The sequence below is a fragment of the Podarcis tiliguerta genome, assembly GCF_965153285.1.
Source record: "Podarcis tiliguerta genome assembly, chromosome: 2".
Taxonomy (NCBI): Eukaryota; Metazoa; Chordata; class Lepidosauria; order Squamata; family Lacertidae; genus Podarcis; species Podarcis tiliguerta.
The window spans coordinates 117500252-117524979 of NC_139535.1; the positions used below are offsets into that span (position 1 = coordinate 117500252).

Consider the following 24728-nt stretch of genomic DNA (forward strand, 5'->3'; position numbering starts at 1 on the left):
AAAGGATTGCTGCAATGAGTACATGTGAAGCACTTGAAACTGTATACCTGCTTTTAGAATAATTATTATTAATCGGTTAATAGCTAAAAAGCAGATGATTAATCCACTAAAACAGAAAATATCTTTATTTAGTTGCTAGTCATGCTTAGAATGCCATTGCATGGAGAGAGTTCTACAATGCAACTTGTTTCTGTGACGTGGCTTCCACCCCCTGAGATGTGGCCACTGGATGTTTTCTGCCACTGCAGACCATCAGTTTGTGGGTGGTGCAAGGAAAAGCCACTATGTGCAAATGGGTTAGCTCTGTGGTCCAGTCTCCATGCAGTTGTATGGCTGCCACCATGCTGCTTCTATATGTTCACTGGACATTTGTTTGCATTACCTGCGATCCAGGGTTCTCTTCCCCTGTGTTTGCCAAAGACCCAAGGGGTGCCATGGGTCTCCCCCCGCCATCACTTTGCCTCATTTTTGAGCTACTCATGGACAAGTTTGGAGCGTGCATGCCAATGGCGCTGGTTGCCAAGGTTCCCTGTTGGCATCTATCAAGTGCTGATTGTTCACCACCCCCATCCCACCCCACCCTGCCCTCCCACCCCACCCTGGACCTTCAGCTGCAGCGGCTAAAGCAGCTTTTCCAACGCAAGCCCAATGAGGAGCCTGCCCCAGAGGAGCCACAGGCCAATGGGGAGCTGGTCAGCCCCTCCGGAGGACCCATCTACTACATCTATGAGGAGGAGGAAGAGGATGAAGAGGAGGAGGAGCCTGAGCCACCACCTGAGCCAGAGAAACCAGTTAACGACAGACCTCACAAATTCAAGGATCATTACTTCAAAAAACCCAAGTTTTGCGACGTCTGTGCCCGCATGATTGTCCGTGAGTCCTACCTGAGGGGGTTGAACTGCAGGGGGAATGGTGGTGGTCAGAAGGTTGCCTCGTCCCTCTATTGGCAGGGTGCTTGGGCCTTTGGCAATGGCATAACAGGCAGAAGTCTGACAAGCATGGCTTTTTCTCTCTCCGCACCTCTGTGGTTGTGGGGGGAGGAAGTTTCACTGCTGAATGTCCGTCTGTCATGTTAAAGACAAACATACGATGGGCAGTTATGCATTGCCAAACATTGTGCACCACACAAAAAGAACACTAATTTGCATATTTGATAAATATGCACAGATGCAAGTTTGGAAAGATTTACTATAAATAGAAATGCAATGCATCTTGTCCTAGTGGTGAGTGCTGCAAACTCTTGATGGGCGGCTTCAAGGCTTCAGCTTGTCAGTCCAAGAGGACACCTAGAGGACTGGCATCCAAATAATAAACTGCCCCCTATAAATCAGGACACATGGCCACCCTAGGCACACGAGTCCTGTGTGTAAAATGGTAGCAACCATAATGGGTAAAGGAGAGGGAGTGAAGGGGGCTGGGGAAGGCTTCAGGGAGATGGTGAGTCATGAAGATGAAGAGAAGGTACAGATGGGAGAAGGTATGGATTGTGTGGCTAAATCAGGCTTCCAAAAACTCAGCCCTCCAGATGTTTTGAGACTACAATTCCCATCATCCCTGACCACTGGTCCTGCTAGCTAGAGATCATGGGAGCTGTAGGCCAAAAACATCTGGAGGGCTAAGTTTGAGGAAGCCTGGGCTAAATGCTGGATATGATGGTGGCTCACATATATATAACTAGCAGCCTTATACCCAACATTGCTTGGGAATTCTAAGAAACCCCCAAACCAGTACAGTTTTGAAAGCAGTGTTAAAATAGTGCCATTGTGAAAGTTTCAGTCCACTGACTTGATTCAAAATGGGGTCCAATTTGGCTACCTTAGTAGCCTAGGGCTTGCCGATCAGAAGGTTGGCGGTTTGAATCCCCGTGACGGGGTGAGCTCCCGTTGCTCGGTCCCTGCTCCTGCCAACCTAGCAGTTTGAAAGTACGTCAAAGTGCAAGTAGATTAATAGGTACTGCTCTGGCGTGAAGGTAAACGGCTTTTCCGTGCACTGCTCTGGTTTGCCAGAAGCGGCTTAGTTATGCTGGCCACATGACCTGGAAAAACTGTCTGTGGACAAACGTCGGCTCCCTCAGCCAGTAAAGCGAGATGAGCGCCGCAACCCCAGAGTCGTTCACGACTGGACTTAACTGTCAGGGGTCCTTTACCTTTATCTTTATCTTAAGCAGTGCATAGTGAATGGATTAACAACTTTCCAAAATATATAGTTGGTACACACACACAAGCATTTTTTTCCTCAAAAAATGCCACTGAGTCAGAGATGAGTTTTCATCATCCAAGGTGGCCATTTTAAAGTTGAGAAGGTAAAGCCCACATCTCTCTTTCCTGTTATGCTGTAGTGAGTACATAGTGACTGGAGCCACTTCAAGAGAACTGTAATGTAAGAGGGAGGGAGGGAGGGAATGAAGTTAATAGCCATAGCTCCTTCCCAATTTTGAAAGAACTGGGGGTTGGGGAATTTGCAACATGATCCATCTGTCATCTTCTCCCTTCATATCATGACACGCATACCTATGACTGGAAAGGGAGTGAATAATGCAGCTCTCTCTTATGAGGTGAGGACTTGTGATATTCACATGAGATGTGAAAGGGTTTCCTCATTGATAATTTCTTCCAGCACAATTGGTGTCCCATATGACACCAATCAGCCTCTTGGCCAGTTGCCAGAAAAAGGATTTAAAGTCAGCCCCCACCCACAAATGCGATTGATGTTTCACTGATATGCCCTTCCTACCCAGACTTTTCTGGTCCTTTCAAAAGTGGTATCTAGCTGGCATCCTTTATAAAGGAAAGCCACTCTGCACCTGCTCAGAGGCAGTTATAAGTTCCAGTATTTTGAAAGCAGACACTGGCAATCTTGAGATCAGTGCAAGTGCTGAAGAAAACGCTGGTTTTAAATGCAGCCCCCCCCCCAAAATCATGTACACAGATGTGTAAGACAGATAAGGAGGGAATGTGTCAAAGCTAAGCTGCAAGAAATGATCCACGGATACCAGAGCCAGAAAGGAATTGCTGCTTAGGCAAGGTCTCAGACCAATCAGGAGCCCTTTTTATAGGCCTGCCTGCCTGGAAGAGCCCAATAGCCAGCTGGGGGGGGCAGGGCCAGTCCAGAGCCTGAGGCTACTTCACTGGCAAGAAAATGGTCCAAGCTGCAGTTCTCACCACATGGGGCAGTTGCACACAGAACTGAAGATTTCTGCCCTGACAGCTCTTGATGCAGTGTGATTCAAAGTGCCAAAAGGGTACACACTCAAGGAGTGTTGAAGTTTCCCCGCTCATCCACACATACCCACCCACAAGCTGGGCTCTATACTGAAGTGAGACCAATTGGGGGAAATGGCACCTTCCATCTTGTCTTACATGTGATTGGACAGGCTCATGTTAAAGGACATGAGCATGCTGCGGACACCTCAAGTTTAGTCCAGGGATGAGGAAAACATTTTACCCTTCAGATGTTGCTGGACTCCACCTCCCATCAGCCCCAGGCAATGTGGCCAAAGTGTGGCCAGGGACAATGGTAGTTATAGTCCAGTGACACTGGGAGGACCTCAGGTTCCCAATTCATGATTTAGTCTGTAGAAGTTGCAGAGGTGGGGGCACGGTTGGCAGGGGATTGGCTCTTACAGCTCAAATTGCCCCCCACAGTTTGTTTGTTTTTCTACTGTAGTCAATAACAAATATGGCCTGCGTTGCAAGAACTGCAAAACCCACATCCACCACAGCTGCCAACACTATGTGGAGTTCCAGCGCTGCTTTGGCAAGATTGTAAGTATTCCCTGCCTGGCCCCATTACCCAAGTTCCAGCTTCCTGCCACTTAACATGATATTATGCCATGTGCCTTAGGCTTGGGCCGCCAAGTTCAGAGGTTGCTTTGGCCACCATAAGGTGGAGGGTGGGAAATGTTTTGGCGCGGAGATAAAATCTTCCCCAAAGAGACATGCTAATTTGAGAACTGAGAAATTTTTTTGATTGCTTTAATAGGGAACGTAACAGAATTTGTATGCTCAAAATACTTTTGTGTTCCTGGGCAGTTTAGTGCTTACAGCTTGAGTAAATTGAGCTAAAACAGGAAGAATTTGTCTGCGTGCTGTCATTAGAAGCATGGATCTGGTATAGTGTTGAGTTTGATTGGGGGGGGGGAACAATTACAAGGACAGAGAATATTGCAATAATTGCTTTTGAAAATGTAGAAAAACCATTTTATATTGATGTGGAACCATCAGCATCTTAACGGTATTAAAGAAGTATATTTTTTTAATCCATGAGATAGATTCTTGGTCCTCTAGGGTGGGAGTTGTATTTCGTTCTTCTGTTGGTATATATCTGAAAAGCAATCTTAAAAAGTTAAGAAAAAGAAAACTGCATTCAATCAAGCTGTTCATAATGTTTACTTCAGGGATGTAGTCCAACAATACCTGGAGGGTGTTTTAGGCCAACTGTTTTGCCCCTTCCACAGTAGTCCCCAAAGAATCACCAGAAGCTTTTTCTGCAACTGGTGAAAATATTTCCAAAAATAGATGTTCCTGCCTCTCCGAGGATAAGCTGGTCTACTGGCAACATATTTAGGAAAGAGTTTCCCTTCTTCGTGAGTTTTGGAGAAGGCTGGGTTCTCCCTTTCACTTGTGCGTCACACTCTTCTTTTGCCCTGCAGCCCCCGGGTTTCCGCCGTGCTTACAGCTCTCCATTATACGGTGCCGAACAACTTTCTGGTGGTAAGTAGCCTGCTGCAAGCCTCTACCCATTCCAAAGGTGGGCTTCCATTGCCACAAACAGCAGCCTAATTTTGTTGCTGTTGCTTTTCACTCCACAGCAAACCGAAGTGACCCTGTGTTTGAGACGCTGCGGACAGGTGTTGTCATGGCAAACAAAGAGCGCAAGAAAGGGCAGGATGACAAAAAGAACGTAAGGGAGATGGTGTGGGGAAACAATCATGACACAGAAGGGTATCATATCATCGACTCGTAACCATAGCAGCCATGGCAAGTGCCCTCCAGATAGGGAGTGATGGAATCAGGACTAAATTAGCTCTTAATTAAAGGGTTAATGGCTTTACAATAAAATAATTAAAGGGTTAATGTGGCTTGCAGTATTTCAGACCTCTTCCTCACCCCACTCCCCTTCCTTGTTGCTATACATTTAACTTATCCACCCCGCTGGAAGGCTGCAGCCCTCTTTCTCAAGCATTCTGCCAGGAGTCTGCTAAAAATATCAGCTGTGCAGCTTAGCTCCCCCTTTCCATGACCATAACATTGAGGAACAGTTTATCAGATCCCATGGCGTAGACATTTTCTTGTCCACATCTGCTGCTGCTGCTTCTGTGGGGCAGATAAGTGTGCAATGTTGTAAAGTGAGACCATGGGTAAGAGAGCTACAATATGGGGAAGAGGAGTTGTGCCCATAAACTGCTGTTGCCAGTAGCAGCCAACAGTAACAGTAATATGTTTTACAAGTAAATTTATGAAATATACAAAATATCTTATAATGCTAACATCTAACACATAATACACAATAAAAATCTTAAATATAATATTTAATGCATGATTTTGTTTACATTAAAAACATAGTACAAAATGCAGCAGGCATGTCAACATTTAATTATGCATGTGCAAATATAAATTACCGGTACATCATTCCTACTGCATTAATTAATGTAAAGTATAGCTCTGTTCTTGGACAATAGACAGGGTAGGTAAATCGGACTTCTTCAGCTCTTTAGCAGGGAAGATGATACTTAACCATTTTTCCCAGCCTTGGAAGACTTAAGGATATAGCAGCTTGAGGTTGGCTGCGAGTTGGCAACCCTGTTTCCCCAGATCCTTCTCTGGAGACCTATATAAACCACCCACAAATTGAGGTTCTTCCCTTATCCTCTTCATGCGCCTATGCACATTATCTTGGAAATATCTGTCAGAAACTCCTGACGCCTTGCCTAGTTTCATATAACCCAGAATTCCCTGCTGTGTGCTCCAACCCTGAGTCTTCTGCAGCCTCAGTTAGTGAGGATGCTTCATTCCAGTCAACTGCAACAAAGCTGATGCCTTCTGATACATTTCCCATCCTGCTTTCTAGCCATTGGCTGCTATGATGGAGGAGGAAACAGAGGCCCCTAAAAACGAGGGTGGCCAACCTGAGGCAGGTAAGTGCCAGACCTTGGAAAAAAACGCTCTTCAAAGACTCTGCAGTCCAAAAGCTTATTTGTTAGATCTAGAACTCAGATAGACCAGTTCTAGAAGAGACCAGTTGAACAATAATAAAAAGGGGTCGTGGAAATTTATCACCATAAATGAAACCTAGCCACGCTGTATCATACAGTACAGTGGTACCTCGGGTTACATACGCTTCAGGTTACATACGCTTCAGGTTACAGACTCCGCTAACCCAGAAATAGTGCTTCAGGTTAAGAACTTTGCTTCAGGGGGAGAACAGAAATCGTGCTCCGGCGGCGCAGCGGCAGCAGGAGGCCCCATTAGCTAAAGTGGTGCTTCAGGTTAAGAACAGTTTCAGGTTAAGTACAGACCTCTGGAACGAATTAAGTACTTAACCCGAGGTACCACTGTACATACAAATGTGGACATACAGAGCCATATAGGACTCCAGGGCCTAGGTGTCTAATGAAACACCTTCTTCCATATACAGTGGTACCTCGGGTTACAGACGCTTCAGGTTACATACACTTCAGGTTGCAGACTCCGCTAACCCAGAAATAGTACCTTGGATTAAGAACTTTGCTTCAGGATGAGAACAGAAATCGCGCTGCAGTGGCAGCGGAAGGCCCCATTAGCTAAAGTGGTGCTTCAGGTTAAGAACAGTTTCAGGTTAAGAACGGACCTCCGGAACGAATTAAGTACTTAACCTGAGGCATATTTTATTGCATTACATACAATATGATCAAGCAAGGGACCTATTGATTTAACCACTATTGGCAAATTGGCCGGGTCAATCCGAAGCCTCCTATATCAAATATCTTCTGGACGACAAGTCCAATGATATCACAGCAGCCATGGCAAAGTTTCTTTCAGTAGTCATACGAATCAAAGATCAACATACCCATGACTAAACAAATAACACTTCAGTCTCCCTCCCCTGGGGGGTTGTCTATACAAGTCTGTATTTTATTCTGTATCTATTTTATAGGCCATAAGATTAATAATAATATACCGTATTTTTCCATCTATAAGATGCCCCCATGTATAAGACGTCCCCTATTTTGGGGGACCCAGATTTAAGAAAATGGGGGGGGGGGAGATATATCTCTGTGTAAGACACCCCCTAATTTTTGACATTATTTTTTAGGGGGAAAACATAGTCTTATACACAGAAAAATACGGTATATGTGTCTGAACAAGATCTGGTGGGGATGCTATTGATGATGCCACATTTGCTTGGAAATTTGGTATGCAGTACCCCTGGTGGGGTGCTGCGTGTAGAGAGGGAATTCCTGAAACGCTTTTTTGATGCGTCTAGATTCAGCCATAATCTATAATATTATATTATAGATTAAATAGTTTGGCAAATTGAGAATCTTGGATTTGATTTTAAGAGCAGCATCCCATACTCAAGTTTCCAAGCCTCCGTGTGTGCAAAAAGAAGCTTGAAAATATATGGGCTGAGATACAGGACCAACATAGGAAGCTGCCTTATATCAAGCTGGTCCATTGCTCCATCTAATTTAGTCTGTCTGCATTGACTGGGCCCTGGAAAGTCTAAAGCTTTAGAAAGTCTGAAACTTTACAGAATTTCATCCTCCCCTTCACCATACCAGAAGGAGTCTTATTGGGATTTCTGAAGAGTTGGACTTCAGGACCTTCCTTTAGTGCCACTTTACCTGTAGAATAAATGATGCAAAATTAACAAATGTGTAACAGTTTGCTTTACATAATTTATGTAGATGGAGATATCCAGCTGGTCTTGGTGCAGAAGTTGGGTTAACTTCCTGCATAAGTTTAATCATTTTAGTTAGCCCTTGCTGTTGTTTACCTAATATATGTTCAATTCAAATGTTGGTGAACTCATCTTTAACAAGTCTTAGGTTCCAACATATTGAGTATTTGGGACAATATTGCCTAGTGATTATTATGGAGGGTGGCATTCTTCCAAACCCTTTTGGAACTTGTGCCAGGTTTTATTTCCTGGGCTTTCTGACACTGCCATAAACACTGGGATAAGCTGGATTCTCTTTGCAGGTCAGCCAAGGGCACTCTTGGAGCAGGAAAACACTGACAGATATATTTAGGGGTAGAATGCATAAAATTTCAAACAAGACTATAAATGGACTGTTTATTTGTTGTTCTGATGAATTGGAAGACTGGGCACATGGGTGTGTGTGTGTGTATGCAGTTGCAGAGAGCAGGTGGGGCGCTCAGCGCTGGCAGGGGGACAGCCGCGATGGCACCCCACTGGGATCGGGCTTCCGGGGGCCCTCCATCCCTTAAGGATGGGGGGGGGGATTGAATCCGTTCACATGTAAATGCAAACTCCAAGATAATTTGAGACCCAAAGGACAGCCAAACATTGAAATCTACAGTCCTTCAAATTTACAATGCAGTTCTTTAGCCAAGTAATCAGTTAAAAAAAAATCATATATTTGGGTAAAGTGCAAAAATGCACATACAGTGGTACCTCGGGTTACGTACTTAATTTGTTCCGTAGGTCCGTTCCTAACCTGAATCACCACTTTAGCTAATGGGGCCTCCCGCTGCTGCTGCGCTGCCAGAGCACAATTTCTGTTCTCATCCTGAAACAAAGTTCTTAACCCGAGGTACTATTTCTGGGTTAGCGGAGTCTATAACCTGAAGGGTATGTAACCTGAAGCATCTGTAACCCAAGGTACCACTGTATTAGAGAAGATAACATTCAAAATGCATTATATTATGTCTGTTAGAAGAAATTCACACTAAAATGCTGATGAATCACTTTTCCGAATAAATAAATTGCAATTAACCTAGAAATACGGAAAACTGAAGACTGGAAAAATGACAAAGTGAGAGAAACCAGAATTGACCCAGCGGCCCACCCCTAATGGAGGGCCACCATTTCCCTCTCCTTACTAGCCCAGGAGTGGGTAGACTGGTGCTGCTGCCTTGCGGCACTGCAGGAAGAACAGGAAAGGAAAGAAGAAGAAGAAGCAGGACCTAATGTTCTGCTTCTTCTCCTTTGACTGAACGGCTGTTGCAGTTTTGGCAGTTGGCTGCATCTGTCAAGGGGAGTGTGTGGGATGTTTTGATGCTGTGGGCAAAGCGCCCTGCTGCTGTCTCCCTGGTGCTTCCTGCCCCTGCCACCACTCCTGCGCTGCCACTGGCCCTGCCACTGCAGCAGCATCCTTGCTCCTGGCTGTGGCCATACTGCAGTGGGGCGGCTCTGCCACCTGTGGCCAATTGCTTCACCTCTTCTCATGGAGGCACCGACCTTGGCACCTGTAATACTGGTGAGAGTTGCTGTCTTCCTTGTGCTGGTCTCTAGTAGAGAGGAGGGAGAGAGAGAGAGAGAAAACATGAAAAGGCAGGCAGGGGTGAATAAAATGCACAGAGAACTAAACTGGGAACTGCTGCAATCTTGTACGTAAGGGTAATAAACATAGTAAAAGCAACAATGGTGATTTGGAGAGATTCACTATATAGATTCCTCATTTTTAGGCCCTGAAAACTCAACCAGGAGAGAGTGTAGTGACGCCTGGGGAATGGACAAATTTGAGTTTCACTCTTCTTTTATCTCCTCTCCCTACTTATGCCCCTATCTGAATGCTGGGTTTTTTCTTTTTGTGTCCAGGAAATCCAGAAGCACAGAAGGCTGAGAAGAATGCCCCTGATGATAAGGTACCTGACTCTGCCTGCCCCTTTCCCCCCTTTGGGAGGTGGGGGTGTAATGGGTGCCCTTCCTGAAGTGAGATGCCAGCAGCACTGAGATGATGCCCGTCCACACCAACCCACAAGCCTCCTCCTTCACAGCCAGAAATCCCCTGGTTTATCTTCCCCACCTTCTGATATCTGCTGTTACTGCATTGCCTTTTCCTGATTTTCCTGTGGTTTTTGTTGCAAATTGTCCTGGAGGCTTTTTTAACTGAAGGATGCTATGGAAATACTTTTACAAAATGGACAGGGACAGCGTATATAGCACTGTGAGGAGGGCACTTTACATGGCTGCCTGGGGCTGGTTCTTCCTGCTTGCAAGGAGCTGCTTGAACTCTCTGGGGCAGTTATTGTGCACCACTGAAGATCTGGCCGTTGGGGAGGTGGCTCTGTGTCCTACTTCACAGGACACATTCCTTTATTTTGAATGACTGCCAGTGGAGAGTCTTCTCTTGGAAGGTGTCCTCTGTTTGAGGGCTGTCCAAGTCTCATTTCAAGATAAAGATCCATAAAACTAAAGAATAGAAGCGCTGAAGTTGCCCATCAACCATTCGCGGCACCTGGTGAGCAGGCGCACCAATCACTTTTGGTCTTCCCAACTACAATGAGATGTATTGTATTGCTCTTTATAGTCACTATTTCTAAATTTGCATTTATGCACACTGAAGTCATTGTTTTAGGTGGTGCAAAAATCACTCTTTTTGCAATGCACAACTGTCCAGCTTATCTGGCCAGGGTGGATTTTGGGAAGTGTTTGTATAGGCCATTCCTTTTGAATCTTGAAGAGTCCTTGGGTTTGATTCTCTCCTAAACTCCATTGCTTAAGTCTTGATGGGCTCCTTTTCTTCCCTTGGACAGAATAAGAAGCAGCAAGCTGGGTTCCAGCAGTCTCACTACTTCATTGCACTCTATCGCTTCAAAGCTTTGGAGAAGGATGACCTGGATTTTCAGTAAGTGGTTTGGAATTTGCATGTGTTGGTCAGAGTTTACCAAGCTCAGATGATCTTGAATTCACTTTTTTGCAGAGGCAAGTCCCAGCATGGAAATGTTTGGGTTGTATTTCTCATATCCTTAGCCAACCTGATGCCAACAGAATCTAGATCTTATAGGTTACTCCTGGCTGTCACCTATAAACCATTTCACTTGGCGCAGGATGTGGCTGCTTGCTTGCTTGCTTGCTCATGGAAGCCAGACAGTCAAAACATGCTGTGCTGATTCTGTACCAGTTGGGCAGTTCCAGGCACAATTCATATTATTGGGTTTGACTTTAAAAGCCCTAACCTAAATGGCTTGGAGGAGCCAGGTTATTTGAAGGACCTGCCTGTAGACATATTTGTTTACCTTTATATCCTGCCTTTCTTCCAAGGAGACCACAAGTTATCTTCACAGCAGCCATGTGACACAGGTTAGGCCTGAGAAGTAGGGATTAGCCCAAGGTCACACAGTGAGCTTCATGGCTGACTGGGGGTTTGAACCCAGTGCTTCAAGACTGGTGTTGGAGGCCACACTCATTGAAACTTCCTTTAAATTCAGTCAGACTGGCAGCTACTATGCACAGGGCTTTCCCTGTGGTGGCTCCTTCCCTTGTGGAAGTTCCTCTCAAGGGCTGTAACCTTGGTCCTCCTCGGTTTCAGTATTTAAAAAGACTTTGAAAGTGCACCTCTTCTACAATGTCTTTTAACTGGTGGGATTTTTGGCCATGCTGCTGTTGCATTGATGCTTAATTGCTTTGGTTCTGGAAATGGTTTTTATACTGGCAGAATTATATTTTAATGTATTGTTGGGGATGTATTTTTTAAAAGGTTGAAAGGTAAATTATAATATTATTGTGTTCTGCCACCCTGGGTTCTTTTGGGAGGAAGGACAGAGTAGAAATTGAATAAAGCAAACAAACAAATAAAATATTTGTAGTTTGTTCACTGACTTGGGTGGCATTGGTCAAGAAAGGTGGCTTATAAATGTTGATATTTAACAAACTATACAAAAATTTAAAAACCATATCAAAAACAGTACTATCAAACACACACACACACACACACACACACACACAATTGTATGTAAAACCAATTTCAAATCTAAAATTAAGGATTCCCCAAATCCTGTGACTTCCCTCCATCCCCTCATCTGGTTCCTTCATTTTCCTTTCCAAATGCATATCATTATTACTAAAAAAAAATCATCCAATTTCTCCTATAGTATCTCTAAGATTACAAGTGTTCTTAAAATCCTGCCCATGTGTTAACAATACTTTTTAATATATACATTAAACATTTCCCAATCTTTTCCAAAATTCTTATCTTCCTGGTCTCTGAGCTCATGTTTCCATTTCTGAGACTGAAAATAATATTTGTGCTAGGGAACAATAGTGATGGGAAAGTTTGCATTTCCCAGTTAAATGAGCAGTAATTTTATAGCTAGTGGTTTGGTGGTGATGACACTGGAATAATAAAATGTAAACTCAGTTTCCCCTCAGTAATACACCGTTGCCATTCTGGGGGAAACATCTGAAAGATCACAGTTGAAAGGGGGAAAGTAAAGCTCTTTAACTCAGTAAACACACATTGATTCTTGAGGGTGGGATGCAAATGTAATGAGAGCTGAGCCAAAAGATCCATTGTCAGGTTTTACTTCACACTGAAGGATTTCCTTTTTAAAAAATTATTATTACACTTATATGCCACTTTTTCTCCAAAGAGCGCAAGGTGACATACTTGGTTCTGCCTCAAGCACCTCTAATCCTGACTGAATGACAGTATTCCACATGGGAAGGCTAATGCTGGGATTTGACTTGACAGCTTGACAACCATCTTAGAACAGCTTCTCATGGGGTGTGAAATATACTCTGAGTCGAGAGTGGATTTCATGCTCTTTATTCAGCTCATAGTGGTGAGGAGAAATGGAAGCTCCCCCACAATATCTGCTTTCTATACATTATTTACACAATGGGCTGCACGTGATTGGCTAATTCCGGGATTCTCCTGTAGGCCAATCAGGTTGTGGATTCACTTCCACCTGGAGCTGGATTGGGTGGCTCCTGCGGACCAATCATATGGCTGCATTGTTCTAGGACCAATCAGACTGCTGCATTTTGGGTCCTATTCAACTCAGTACATAACAGGGTGCTATGAAAATACGGCATCACATGTGCAGATTTGGGCAAAAATAGGGAGGAGAGCAGAACCCCACCCAAAACATATCCCAGCTGATGCCTTCACACCAAGGCCACCTACTGGGTCTTGTTGTGATGTGTGGTGCAGAAGAATAAATATGGCAGTTGCTAGGCAACTACCAATGCTCACTGATGACTTCCTTGCTTTGCTGAGTGGTGGTAGCAATAAAAGGGGAGGTTTGTTTGGGCCGGTCTTAGTCAAGTACCTAGGTTGGGGGACAGATAAACCTATCCAAGTCTCCAGAATTTCTGTGGGCAAATTGGAACATATGGTTTACCATCATTTGTGGCGATATTTTAACTCCAGACTCATTCTCTTTCAGCCCGGGGGACAAAATTGCCATTGTTGACGACTCCAATGAAGAATGGTGGCGGGTAAGAAAAGGGAGTTCACTGCCTTGTGGCGATGTGCCAATGTGGGGGGAGGGGGCAGGGAAGATACATAACAAGCAGAAGATAACTTGTGTTTCTGCTTCAGGGTCAAATCTGGTCATTTGAGGGGAAAGTATTTGATCTCTTAGAACCAATGTAAAAAAATTAAAAGAACTTTAATAAGTGGTGGGGCCACAAACATTATTTGGGGCTTGTCTCAGTTGTGGTTTCAGAACTATCCCCCTTGATGTTGAGTTGCAAGCTCCCTTGACATCTGAGTTATGGGCTTCTATCTACCGCTTCAGGGCTAGTCAGGGCGTGTTCACATGGTAAATGTAAACTGGTTTAACGATGGATGTTGCCAGGGGCTCCCAAACCCTGGAACTTTTGTGCTGGGCCCTGTACCTCCTGCCCCTTTCACCACTACTGCTTTAAATGTTTAAATACATTTGAACTGTCCTAATTAGTGGCAAGCAGAAGAATGTGGCTTTCTGGTGGTTTGACTTCTTTACACCTTAACCCCATGTGCGGCACTCTTCTAGGGTAAGAAGATTGGAGAGATTGGTGATAAAATTGGATACTTCCCACCAAACTTTATTATCCGGGTACGTGCAGGAGAACGGGTACACAAAGTGATGCGGTCCTTTGTGGGCAACAAAGAGATTGGGCAGATCACACTAAAAAAGGATCAGGTAAGTAACTTGGAGGCAACTCTTGTCCTTTCACAATTAACACCCTATCTCCCTGCTGCCTGCCACTCTTACAGTAGGAATGGATTAATCCATCTGAGTCAGTTTCACATATGGTCATTCATAAGTTCATTCTATGCATTTCTACATTAAAAACAAGAACAAATACATGGGAATTTACATTATTTAATGTCAAATACGCATTTTTATATTCATTTTGTACATTTCCTGAGTCAAGAACCTTACTGCAAAATTCAGAGAAGTGTTGACAACCAAAGGATAATTGGGCTCCAATCTGCATATCCATCTGGGAATTGCAAATCAGGGATGGTTACCTTTAAAAAATGCAGACCAAATGAAATTCTTGAGTGTTCTTAACTGACTGTGGCATAATTTTGGATTAAATGTTGTGGAGCAGGCAGGAAAATAGTGGCTCAATCATCTGACCTGTAGAGGCCGTTCTGAAGTTTCATGACCCATCCACCCAAAAACAAATATTAAAACCCATGCATGGCTACAGAATAGTTTTTTTGGGTCTTTTGACCACTGGTATCAGAACCTTCACCCTGGCAGCCACTTACCGTATTTTTCGCTCTATAGGATGCACTTTTCCCCCTCCAAAAATGAAGGGGAAATGTGTGTGCGTCCTATGGAACGAATGCAGGCTTTCACTGAAGCCTGGAGAGTGAGCGGGGTCGGTGCGCACCGACCCCTCTCGCTTTCCAGGCTTCAGGAAGCTATCCGCAAGCCTTCGGAGCCTTCCAAGGCTTGCGGATAGCAGCCTGCATCCCAAAGCCTGGGGAGCGCTGCGCAGCGCACTTCAGGCAGATATCCGCAAGCCGGGCTCCTAAGACCTGGTTTGGAGGCTGGCGGTGGGGAAAGCAGCGCTTCTCCCACCACCAGCCCCAGAAGCTTGGGGGACAGTGGGGAGTCGGAGCGCCGCCTTCCCACTGTTCCCCAACCTGGTTTGGAGGCACCTTGAACGCACAGAACGCACCTTGTTTTAGAGGGGGAGAACAAGAAAAAAAAATGGTCCGGTGCGTCCTTTGGTCCAGTGCATCCAATAGAGCGGAAAATACGGTAATAGCAAAAACACTGCTAACAGTCAGTAGCTTATCTTACCCTTCTCTCCATGCTCTCCATCTGAAAGAGGCTCTTCCATCCTTGTTTCTCTTTCTCATTATTAGCCCCATAAACCAGATCCAGAAACAGGAAATAATCCTACCAGCCCTTACACACTTTTGTTTCCAGAATTCCTAGGCCATTTCACACCAGATGCTCAAAACAGTTTTGCATTTTCCAGCTCTGTACACTGAACGGAAAAAACAAATCTTTTCTCTGCCCGTTTCTGTCTCTCCACACCCTCGCCCCCGTGACCTATGTTAGAATCATTCAGACATGACAAATAGACTGAAGTGAGTCCTTAAGTGTCTCTTGCGACACCTTTCCCAGTGTTTAATATTTTCTTCCATGAGATCCAATTTCTTAGGCACTTACTGTAACACTATAGGCACTTAACACGACACTCATCAGTTACATTAGAAATGCATTATAAAAATGTGACACCAGAGGGCGCTGTAGAGCAGTGAGCCTTCAACGATGGAAAACTGCATTGTGAGTTATATAACATTATTGTTAATAACGCTTTTGTAGATCCAGCCCAAGTGTCTCCTAGGGCCAAACTGAACATGACTTTGATTTTTATTATTTGTTTTGTCAATTTATATACCACTTAATTACAATAGTTTCTAAACACTGTATAAGAAAGCTTAACAAATGCAATAGAGGTAACATGAAATTTAAAACCAACTGTACAATCAGAAGTTGTTTAAGATGCCTACTGAAATCAAAAGGTCCTCATGAGGCACTGGAAGTTCAACAGGTAGTTTTCAACTTCATGTTACCTGTATTGTATTTGTTAAGCTTTATTGCCTATCTAATCTTGGCGCTGTGGGTAAAACCTCAGCGCCTAGGACTTGCCGATCGCATGGTCGGCGGTTCGAATCCCCGCAGCGGGGTGCGCTCCTGTTGCTCGGTTCCAGTGCCTGCCAACCTAGCAGTTTGAAAGCACCACCGGGTGCAAGTAGATAAATAGGGACCGCTTACTGGCGGGAAGGTAAATGGCGTTTCCGTGTGCTGTGCTGGCTCGCCAGATGCAGCTTCGTCATGCTGGCCACGTGACCCGGAAGTGTCTGCGGACAGCGCTGGCTCCCGGCCTATAGAGTGAGATGAGCGCACAACCCTAGAGTCTGGCAAGACTGGCCCGTACGGGCAGGGGTACCTTTACCTTTTTAATCTCATCCACAAAATTGGGTCCACAAGACTGAACACATGGACCCTGGTATTTACAAGCTGTGCATCCGAGCCATAGGGGACCACTAACAGTGACTTTTCTGGAGATCTGAGGGAGTCAGGCATTTCTTAAGGTATCCTGGACCCAAGTTGTACAGGAACACACAAATCTTGAACCTGGTCTGGTAGTGTATGAACGGCCAGTGCAAGCTTTTCAGTGCTGGAGTTATGTGGCCTCAACAGTCCAGGCACAGAATTTGACATCAGCTGGATGCTCCAGATCCAGGGTCTTAAGCCTTTATCTGGGTGGTTCTAAGCCCCACGACAACACCTGTTTGTTTCTTTGTGTATTGTATTAGCTTAGACCAAAGCCTTACATGCTGCTCTGTGGCTGCTTTTAAAGGTACTCAGACCTACAGAAATGAGCCATGACTGTTTTCACTCTCTCTCTGGGAGAGGTATAATAGCATGTGACATAGCAATCTGGCTCTGATTCTTACCTGTTCCCCTTTCCTCTTTCATCCTGCAATAGATTGTGGTGCAGAAAGGTGAGGAGCTGAATGGGTACGTGAAAGTCTACACTGGCCGCAAGGTGGGGCTCTTCCCTGTCGACTTCCTGCAGGAGATCTGAGACCCAGCCCTGGCATTTATGGGTTTCATGGCCAGAGCCGAAGGCCAGGTTGTTTCTTTGGAAAGAGATTCCCAGCTACCAAGGACTACCTGCAATGGAGCTGGGCTCTGCGAGTGCCTGTGTGGCTCCCAGTGAAGATATTCCACCAGGACCTGTATCTCTGAGCTAGGATACAAGGCGAGGAGCACATAATTTTGTCACCTTTGGGCAGGGGGGCCCTTGCCTCTCCTCTTGGACTCTGGTGGTGGTGGCAGATTCCAGAATGTGTTTAGCCGTTAATCCACTGATGATGTAAGCCACAGAGGTGCTGGGATGCAGACAAAGCTGTTCTGCTTCCTGTCTGCAAAGGAAGTGGATACTGATTGTTCATACTGACTGCCAGACTAGACAAGTGGCATTCGCTGCTGTCTCCTGCAGGTGGCACAAAGCTTGTGTGTGTGTGTTTACTTGGAGGCAAATGGCTGTCCCTTTGCTGCTGGTGGTGCAACTCCCACCATTATTTGGATTGCTTAGATTTTGTTATGTTTTGCCTATATATGTTATCTCTCTCTGCCCCTCAGTAGCCTGCTTACCTACTTTAGCATAAAGCTGCAGGACTTGGGGTCAGCGTCCAATGAAGTGACCTGATTTTCTCGGTTGGGCTAATGAGCTCCAGTTATGTTGAAATGATATACCTCTCCCATTATCCTTTTCTTCCATTTTCCTGCTGTTGTGAAACCGAATCTTTTTAGATTGTTTCCTTTTATGCACCTTCTGGTCTCGCTTATGAGGGAGGCTAGATGTTCTAGACAACTGAATTTCTTTACAACATGAATATACATGCATTTCTCCATACACGGTCAGTGCTATGACTTTCTTTCTGGGGGAGGGGGCATGCAAGGTGACTAATAACTTGGCCACAGCAAAGTGGGAAAGCTGCATGTTATGGAAAAAGAGCATTGCCTGTTTCTATGATCCTTGTGCACTTTGAGGTGGCTCAGAAAGGCTAAGAGTCCATGCTGAATCGATCCCTTTGGATGCTATGAGAATAAAACAACAAAGGGCCCACAAGTAATGCTCCCATTCTTCTTTTTCCATACTTGCATTATAATATCTGAACTGGCCACACGTGCACCTTCTCCACAGAGGTATGCACTTACATGCTCATCCGGAATTCCTGAATCTCTTGGTGGGAGAGAGGCCTCAGAAGATGGTCTGGGAGCTCTTATTTGTACATCTGAATCTGCCTCAGTGAAAGTCCAATTCCTTGCATGACAGAGAAGGCTGTTCTCTCCTTCTAATATTCCAAGATTACCGGAGAACAGTGACACAAGGGTAGTGAGGAGACTACATAAATTGAGCCTGTCCTGCTCTGAGATATTGCCAGGATTTAGGGTTGCTGAGAAAGTTACAGATCGTATTTGATGACTAGGCTTGTTATGAGGGGTCAGCTCATTTGTGGTATGCAATCTGCTGATATTCTTGGTGCAATTGCACTCATTTCACGAAGGCCTGTTGCCTGCTCACATGGAACACAGACAAAGTTTATTTGTGCACACATTCTCTTGTGCAGTTATGGTGTACGGGGCTTACTTTCACACCGGCACACTGAGGAGGCACTCAACATTTGGTTTCGTGAGAGACCATGCAAGCTTGCAATAGCCCACTTCCTCAGTCTCATTTACTCACAGTTGATCACATGTGCCAAAGCACGCTAAGGAATCAACAGGCTCCAAAGCATGCTTAGCTGACACCCACATTTACATACAACACACACACACATTTTGGTGCCCTTCATAGCATCTGTTGATGTCCATTATCCTGATAGCCTGAAAGAGAGAAGTTTTTCTCACTCTCTCTTAACTCTAGAACTCACGGATATCCAGTGAAGCTGAATGCTGGAAGGTTCAGGACAGACAAAAGAAAATACTTCTTCACATAGCCAACCTGTGGAATACGCTCCCCCAATAAGCAGTGGCAGCCACAAACTTGGAGAGCTTTAAAAGAGGATTAGACAAGGGAGGGAGGTTAAGGCAATCAATGGCTATTAGCCATAACGGCTATGTTCTGCCTCTGGTCTTGGAATGGAGGGCTGTTGCGCTCATGTGCTGCTTGTGGCCCTTCCTTAGGCATTTGGTTGGCCAGGTGAGAACAGGAATGCTGGACCAGATGGGCCTTTGGCCTGATCCAGCAGGAGAGTCACAGGTTCCCCAATACTGCGTTTAAAGCATAGGAAGTTGTCTACTTCCTGTGTCCCCAAAATGGGCACTTTGCAGTTTCAGATAAGCGTCAGGTGGGGGACGTGAAAAGGAGAACAAAGCAGGGCTAGGTACTTGCAGCACAATCCTGACCATGTCTACCAAGAAGTAAATCCCACTGAATTCAATGCAGTTTACCCCCAGGTAAGTGGGATTAGGATAGCAGCCTTTGTCTCTTGTTCATTTTACCTTCTTTACAGCTTTATGAACTCCAAGTGATTTTTGCGCCGAAGGATTTGTGTTACCAGCTACATTTCAGCTTCACTCAGAGCTCGAGTCCTGTGTGGGCAAGGAAGAGAAGTTAGCAAGTAGGGTTAATATGCACTTGTCAGGATATGTGTGCAGGAAGTGTTGGCATAGTCCTCTGATCAAGATGGCTAGAGCAATGAAACATAAATGTATATTGTGGGTGCTAAGTGCTTTTGAATATACACCTCCAGCTGTCTGTCCCAGAACCTTTCAGGGTTGTATCTGTGAGGAGCGATTCAAAGTGGGAATGATGGAGTTGGGCTAGATAAGGTAACATGAAATCAAACATTTTTTGGTCCCTAATACAAGCGTAACGCAGTGTCTACACCACCTTACCCATCTCTTGTCTCATTTGATCTCAAATGATAAGATGAGGGCAGGTGATGAGAAGCCATTGTTTTGGACATATTTGAAACATCTTCCCAGGGACTTGTGTCTGTTTGTGGCAGGTACAAGGCTATCATACAGGTCTCCCTGTGTGTCATTGCACAGCACAAATGGGGAATTTGGTATCTGATGCGGAATTTAGTATCCTGAAAATCTCAGCATTCTGTGTTTTTTAAGCATCTTTCTAATCCGCAAGCCACTGGAGACAAAATTGAAAATGGCTGGTCAAAAGACTAGTGGAATCTCAAACTGGGATGGGGCTGAACAGGAGTTCCAGTTGTCATGGCACAAAGTATGCTTTATTCATAGAAGTAGAATAAAATCTGTGAAAAGTGTAAACAAACAGAGTGATTTGCATAATTGATTCGGGCTGCAGAATTTGACTTTGGCACATTCTATGAACCACCCGGGCACAGAATTTTGTGCACCACAGTGCAACCTTCCTGCAAATGCAGGCACCATGAAGTTGGCCCCCTGAAGCCTTTGAGTGAATAAGGTTCTATGTGGCAAAAAGCTATTTGGGAAGACAGTTGTGACAAGTTCTGGAAAAGAGCTCTAGCATTTTATCATGTTGAGAGTGGAGTTGCATGAAATCTAGACTCCCTCCTCCTCTCTCTAAATTGGATCTATTTTCAGCAGAAAATGTACCATGCTTCTTCTTGCCTAGTGGAAACAGTCAAGCCAGAAGCCATGTCCCTGATTGGAATGTGAAACCTGAGAGCATCGCTGGGAACTGGAGCATTGCCCTAGTGGCTGCCATATATGGGGCCATGAGACAGGTGCAGCTGAATTTGTTGATTCACAGTTAAGTCATTGGAAAATTCATGGATGGAGCAAACATTTGGGGAGGCGGGAGGGTGGAATAGGGGGTTTCTGCTGCTTGATCCTAAGCGAACAGGTGCTGCCTGTCCACTCGTGGTGTCTGAATTGCTGCTAGGGTCAAACAGGAGAGTCAGGAAGAAAAGTTTGGCAACAAGAAGTCATATGATTTTTATTCCTCAAGGGGGCACTAGTGCCCTTCAGGATTTGGCATCTCAGGTTTAGAATGATGCTTCTCAAACCTTTTGGATCCTCTCTCCCTCTCCTGCCTTCTAAATATACTCTGCTTTCAGCCCAACCTGGTGTGAAGTGTCTGATCACTGGGGTGGGCATGCACGAATATTTTGTGTGTATCCCACTGTTCTGCGTTGAGAGTCTTAAAGATTAAGGCAAAAGCATCTTAAATATAATTTTAATAGGATGTTCTGACTTCCCACTCTCCTTTCATTCCTGGTCCCAACCCTGTTCATCCACTAAACCTAAGCACTGGGCAGCTACTTCATCCTGGTGTGCAGACAAGCTGGCTTTTTGAGGCTGGGGGAGAGAACAGAAGGGGTGTGGATGAAATAATGGGGTCTTTGTGACTGCTGTAGGGCAGCAATGTCCAACCGGTGGACCGTGATCAACAGGTAGATCCCCTGAAGATCGCGGTCGATCATGGGATGCTTTTAGATCTCCACATTGAAAAAACTGCTGCAATAATGTTTCCGCCCCCACCCCCTCGCTCTGTCTTTCCTTCGCGCCAATTGTGTGCTATTTTGACGACGATCGTTGAGTTGTTAATTGGGTTTAGCACTGCGTGCGTTTGTTAGCATCAGAGTTTTCTGTGAGCAATTTATGGTATCCCCCCCCCCCAAAAAAAGCTCAACAACTATGGGCAATCCTCCCCTTCCACACACCCATGCACGCCCCTCCTCCCTCCAATGACTGCCATTTTTTTTAAATACTGGGAGTAGATCACAGTCTCTTGGGAGCTGGACGTGCCTGCTCTAGGGGGTGGCCAGCATAATGCCTTCCAAATGTTTTGGGGCTCCAGCTCCCATCAGCCCCAGTCGGCATGACCCTATGGGTTTGGTTGATGGAAGCGGGAGTCCAAGGACATCTGGCACAGTTGGCATAAAGATACTTTACTGCACCACCAAATGCAGGTGGCCCTACCTCGTGGTTTTCTAAAGCCAGCTTGTAGAACAGGGATGGAGGATTTGGGACCCTCCAAAGGTTGCTGTACTACAGCTCCCATCAGCCTCGACAAGCATAGCCAATGGTGAGGTATGATGGGTGCAACCTTTGGGGTGGCAAATGCTTGCCCACATCCGTTGCAGAACATGCTAAAGTAATGGCCACACTGGTGAACATGTGAGCTGCTGAGGGGTGGGGGCTATTGGAATGATATTGAGGGGGGAACCAGTGGTTCAAACAGCCCAACAACCCATGCACCTCGGGCAAGATATCTGTCACCCAACAAATTATTTCCTTCCATAGTCCAGGTGGAGTCCATTACTGAGCTATGCTGATAGTTAGCAATTTCCCCCAACTATTGAACCTAAGTCCCCTGCCCTGTCCTGTCCTTCAAACTGTGCTTTGCTCTTATACAGTACTAGATGTGGAAAGTAATTGCTCCCTCTCTTCTTCCTTTTACGTCTGGGAAATGTTTAAGTGCTGTCAGTGTATTGCCTTCCTTTACCATCTTTGGAACTCCTTTTCCCTTCTGTTAGCAGCAGCCTCCTTGAACTGTGCCGTCCAAGAATAAATGTTGAGCCTCCAGACGAGGTTGCCTCTCCTTTAGCAGGTCCATGGAGGTTAAACAGAGCAGGTAACTGAGGAAAGCCCAGTCACTGAACCTCAACAGGAATACCCCATGAGTGCAAGTGCCCTGCTTAGTAATAACTACTCTTATGTTATATTATATATTTAATAATTTATATGCTGCCCAACAAATTAATACACAATACAACATCAAACATTAAGAACTTTCCTAAACAGGGCTGCCCTTAGGTGTCTTCTAAAGGTTATATAATAATTTGTCTCCTTGACATCTGAAAGGAGGGTGCCGCTGCCAAGAAGGCCCTCGGAGCTGGACCTCAGTGTCCAGGCTGAACGATGGGAGTGGAGATGCTCCTTCAGGTATGCAGGGCCAAAGCTGTTTAGGGCTTTAAAGGTCAGCACCAACACTTTGAATTGTGCTTGGAAACGTACTGGGAGCCAACATAGAGCCTTTAGGACTGGTGTTATATGGTCCCAGCAGTTGCTCCCAGTCACTAGTCTGGCAGCTGCATTCTGGATTAGTTGCAGTATCCTAGTCACCTTCAAAGGTAGCACCACATAGAGTGCATTGCAGTAGTCCAAGCAAGAGATAAGCAGTGCATGCACCACTTTGGCGAGACAGTACATAGGCAGGTAGGGTCTCAGCTGCTGTACCAGATGGTAGACAGCTGCCCTGGACACAGAACTGACCTCCATGGACAGCTGTGAGTCCAAAATGACTCCTAGGCTGCCCACCTGGTCCTCTAGGGGCACAGTTACCCCATTCAGGACCACGGAATCTCCCACACCTGCCCGCCCCTGTCTCCCAGAAACAGTACTTCCCTGCTGTTGGGATTCAACCTCAATCCATTAACCACCATCCACCCCTCAACCACCTCCAGACACCCACACAGGATGGTCACCAGCATCACTGGACATCATCCGCATATTGGTGAACACCCAGCCCAAACCCCCTGATGATCTCTCCCTGCAGTTTTATATAGATGTTGAAAAGCATGGAGGAGCGTGTCTAGTGAGTGTCCAGGGGTCCAAACACTCATCCCCAAACACCACTTCCTGGGCATGACCCAGGAGGAAGGAGCAGAAACCACTGTTAGTGCTCCTAACTCCCAGCCCTACAGATGGTTCTGGAGGATACTGAGGTCAACGGTATCAAAAAGCTGCTGAGAGACCCGGAAACAGATTCTATCTCCATCCCTAGCCCACCGGAGATCATCGACCACACAACCAAGGCAGTTTCAGTCCCATGACAAGACCTGAAACCCAATTGGAAGAGGTACAAATAGTCTGCATCCTCCAGGCATGTCTGGAGTTGCTCCACAACCACCCGCTCAATCACCTTACCCAGGAATGGAACATTTGAGACTGGACGATAATTGGCCATAGCAGCCGGGTTTGAAGATAGCTTCTTTAAGGGGGATGCATTCACAACCCCATGGAGCCCATTGCCCAGCCCTGCCTCGCTTGCTTTTATGAGCCAAGATGGGCAAGGATCAAGGAGACAGGTGGCTGGTTTTACTTGTCCAAGCAGCTTGTCCACATCCTCAGTAGTAAGAAGTTGAAATTGATCCCATATAACTTGACTAGACAGAACTCTGGTACTCTCCCACCCTGGCCCTGCTACCAAGGTGTTGTATGGCCATCCACTGAGCTACAGGGCTTGGTGCTAGATAGCATGTGTTGCCTGCAAATGGTCCTGGCTTCAGTCACTGGCATCTGCTGTGAAAGGCTCCTGCCTAAAACCCTGGGCGCCTTCCAGATGTTGGACTACAAGTCCCATCAGCTCCAACCAGTGTAGCCAGTGGTCAGGGTTGATGGGAGTTGTGGTCCACTAACATCTAGAGGGCACATTGTTGATTGCACTGAAGCAGACAGATCAGTAGTCTGACTCGGTAGCTTCCTAGGTTCCTTCATCTGTTGTAGAATAAGGATTTTGATAAAATTGATCCTAATGACAGCACTGGGCTGTAGGGGCTTTTATTACCTGGAGTATGTGTTTGGAAAAACAGATGCCCCAGACCTTTTCACAGTCCCTTTGGATTCATATTGTTACACATTTGGACTTCCCTAAGCAGTGGCTAGGGATAGACGAATTGTCAAATTTCGGTGTCTCATTTTTACAACCCTAAATTTCTTCGTCACATTTCTGCATTTGTGATGGAAAAAAGCCTTTGAAAATATTCATCATTATCTTAGCACACATTTTTCCTAACTTACACATTTTTTGCAAGCACTTTTCTCTAATATATTGTATTGTTGCATGTTACTTTTGCT

General features: G+C 45.4%; 1 protein-coding gene across 4 annotated transcripts in view; it reads left to right on the top strand.

Annotated features, from left to right (window-relative positions):
• STAC3 (SH3 and cysteine rich domain 3) overlaps nt 1–20214 on the top strand; it is a 31910-nt gene extending 11696 nt beyond the window's left edge. For 2 of the 4 annotated variants that reach the window (XM_083428308.1, XM_083428309.1), the window contains exons 3-12: nt 612–873; nt 3667–3764; nt 4652–4712; nt 4811–4902; nt 6070–6136; nt 9766–9812; nt 10704–10795; nt 13338–13389; nt 13929–14078; nt 16900–20214. In XM_083428308.1, coding sequence (XP_083284434.1) covers nt 612–873; nt 3667–3764; nt 4652–4712; nt 4811–4902; nt 6070–6136; nt 9766–9812; nt 10704–10795; nt 13338–13389; nt 13929–14078; nt 16900–16998 — 1020 coding nt within the window. In that variant the 3' untranslated portion in view covers nt 16999–20214. The remainder of the gene's footprint in view (nt 1–611; nt 874–3666; nt 3765–4651; nt 4713–4810; nt 4903–6069; nt 6137–9765; nt 9813–10703; nt 10796–13337; nt 13390–13928; nt 14079–16899) is intronic. The other 2 variants (XM_083428310.1, XM_083428311.1) reach the window with 1 other exon arrangement.
• The last annotated feature ends 4514 nt before the right edge of the window (nt 20215–24728 follow it).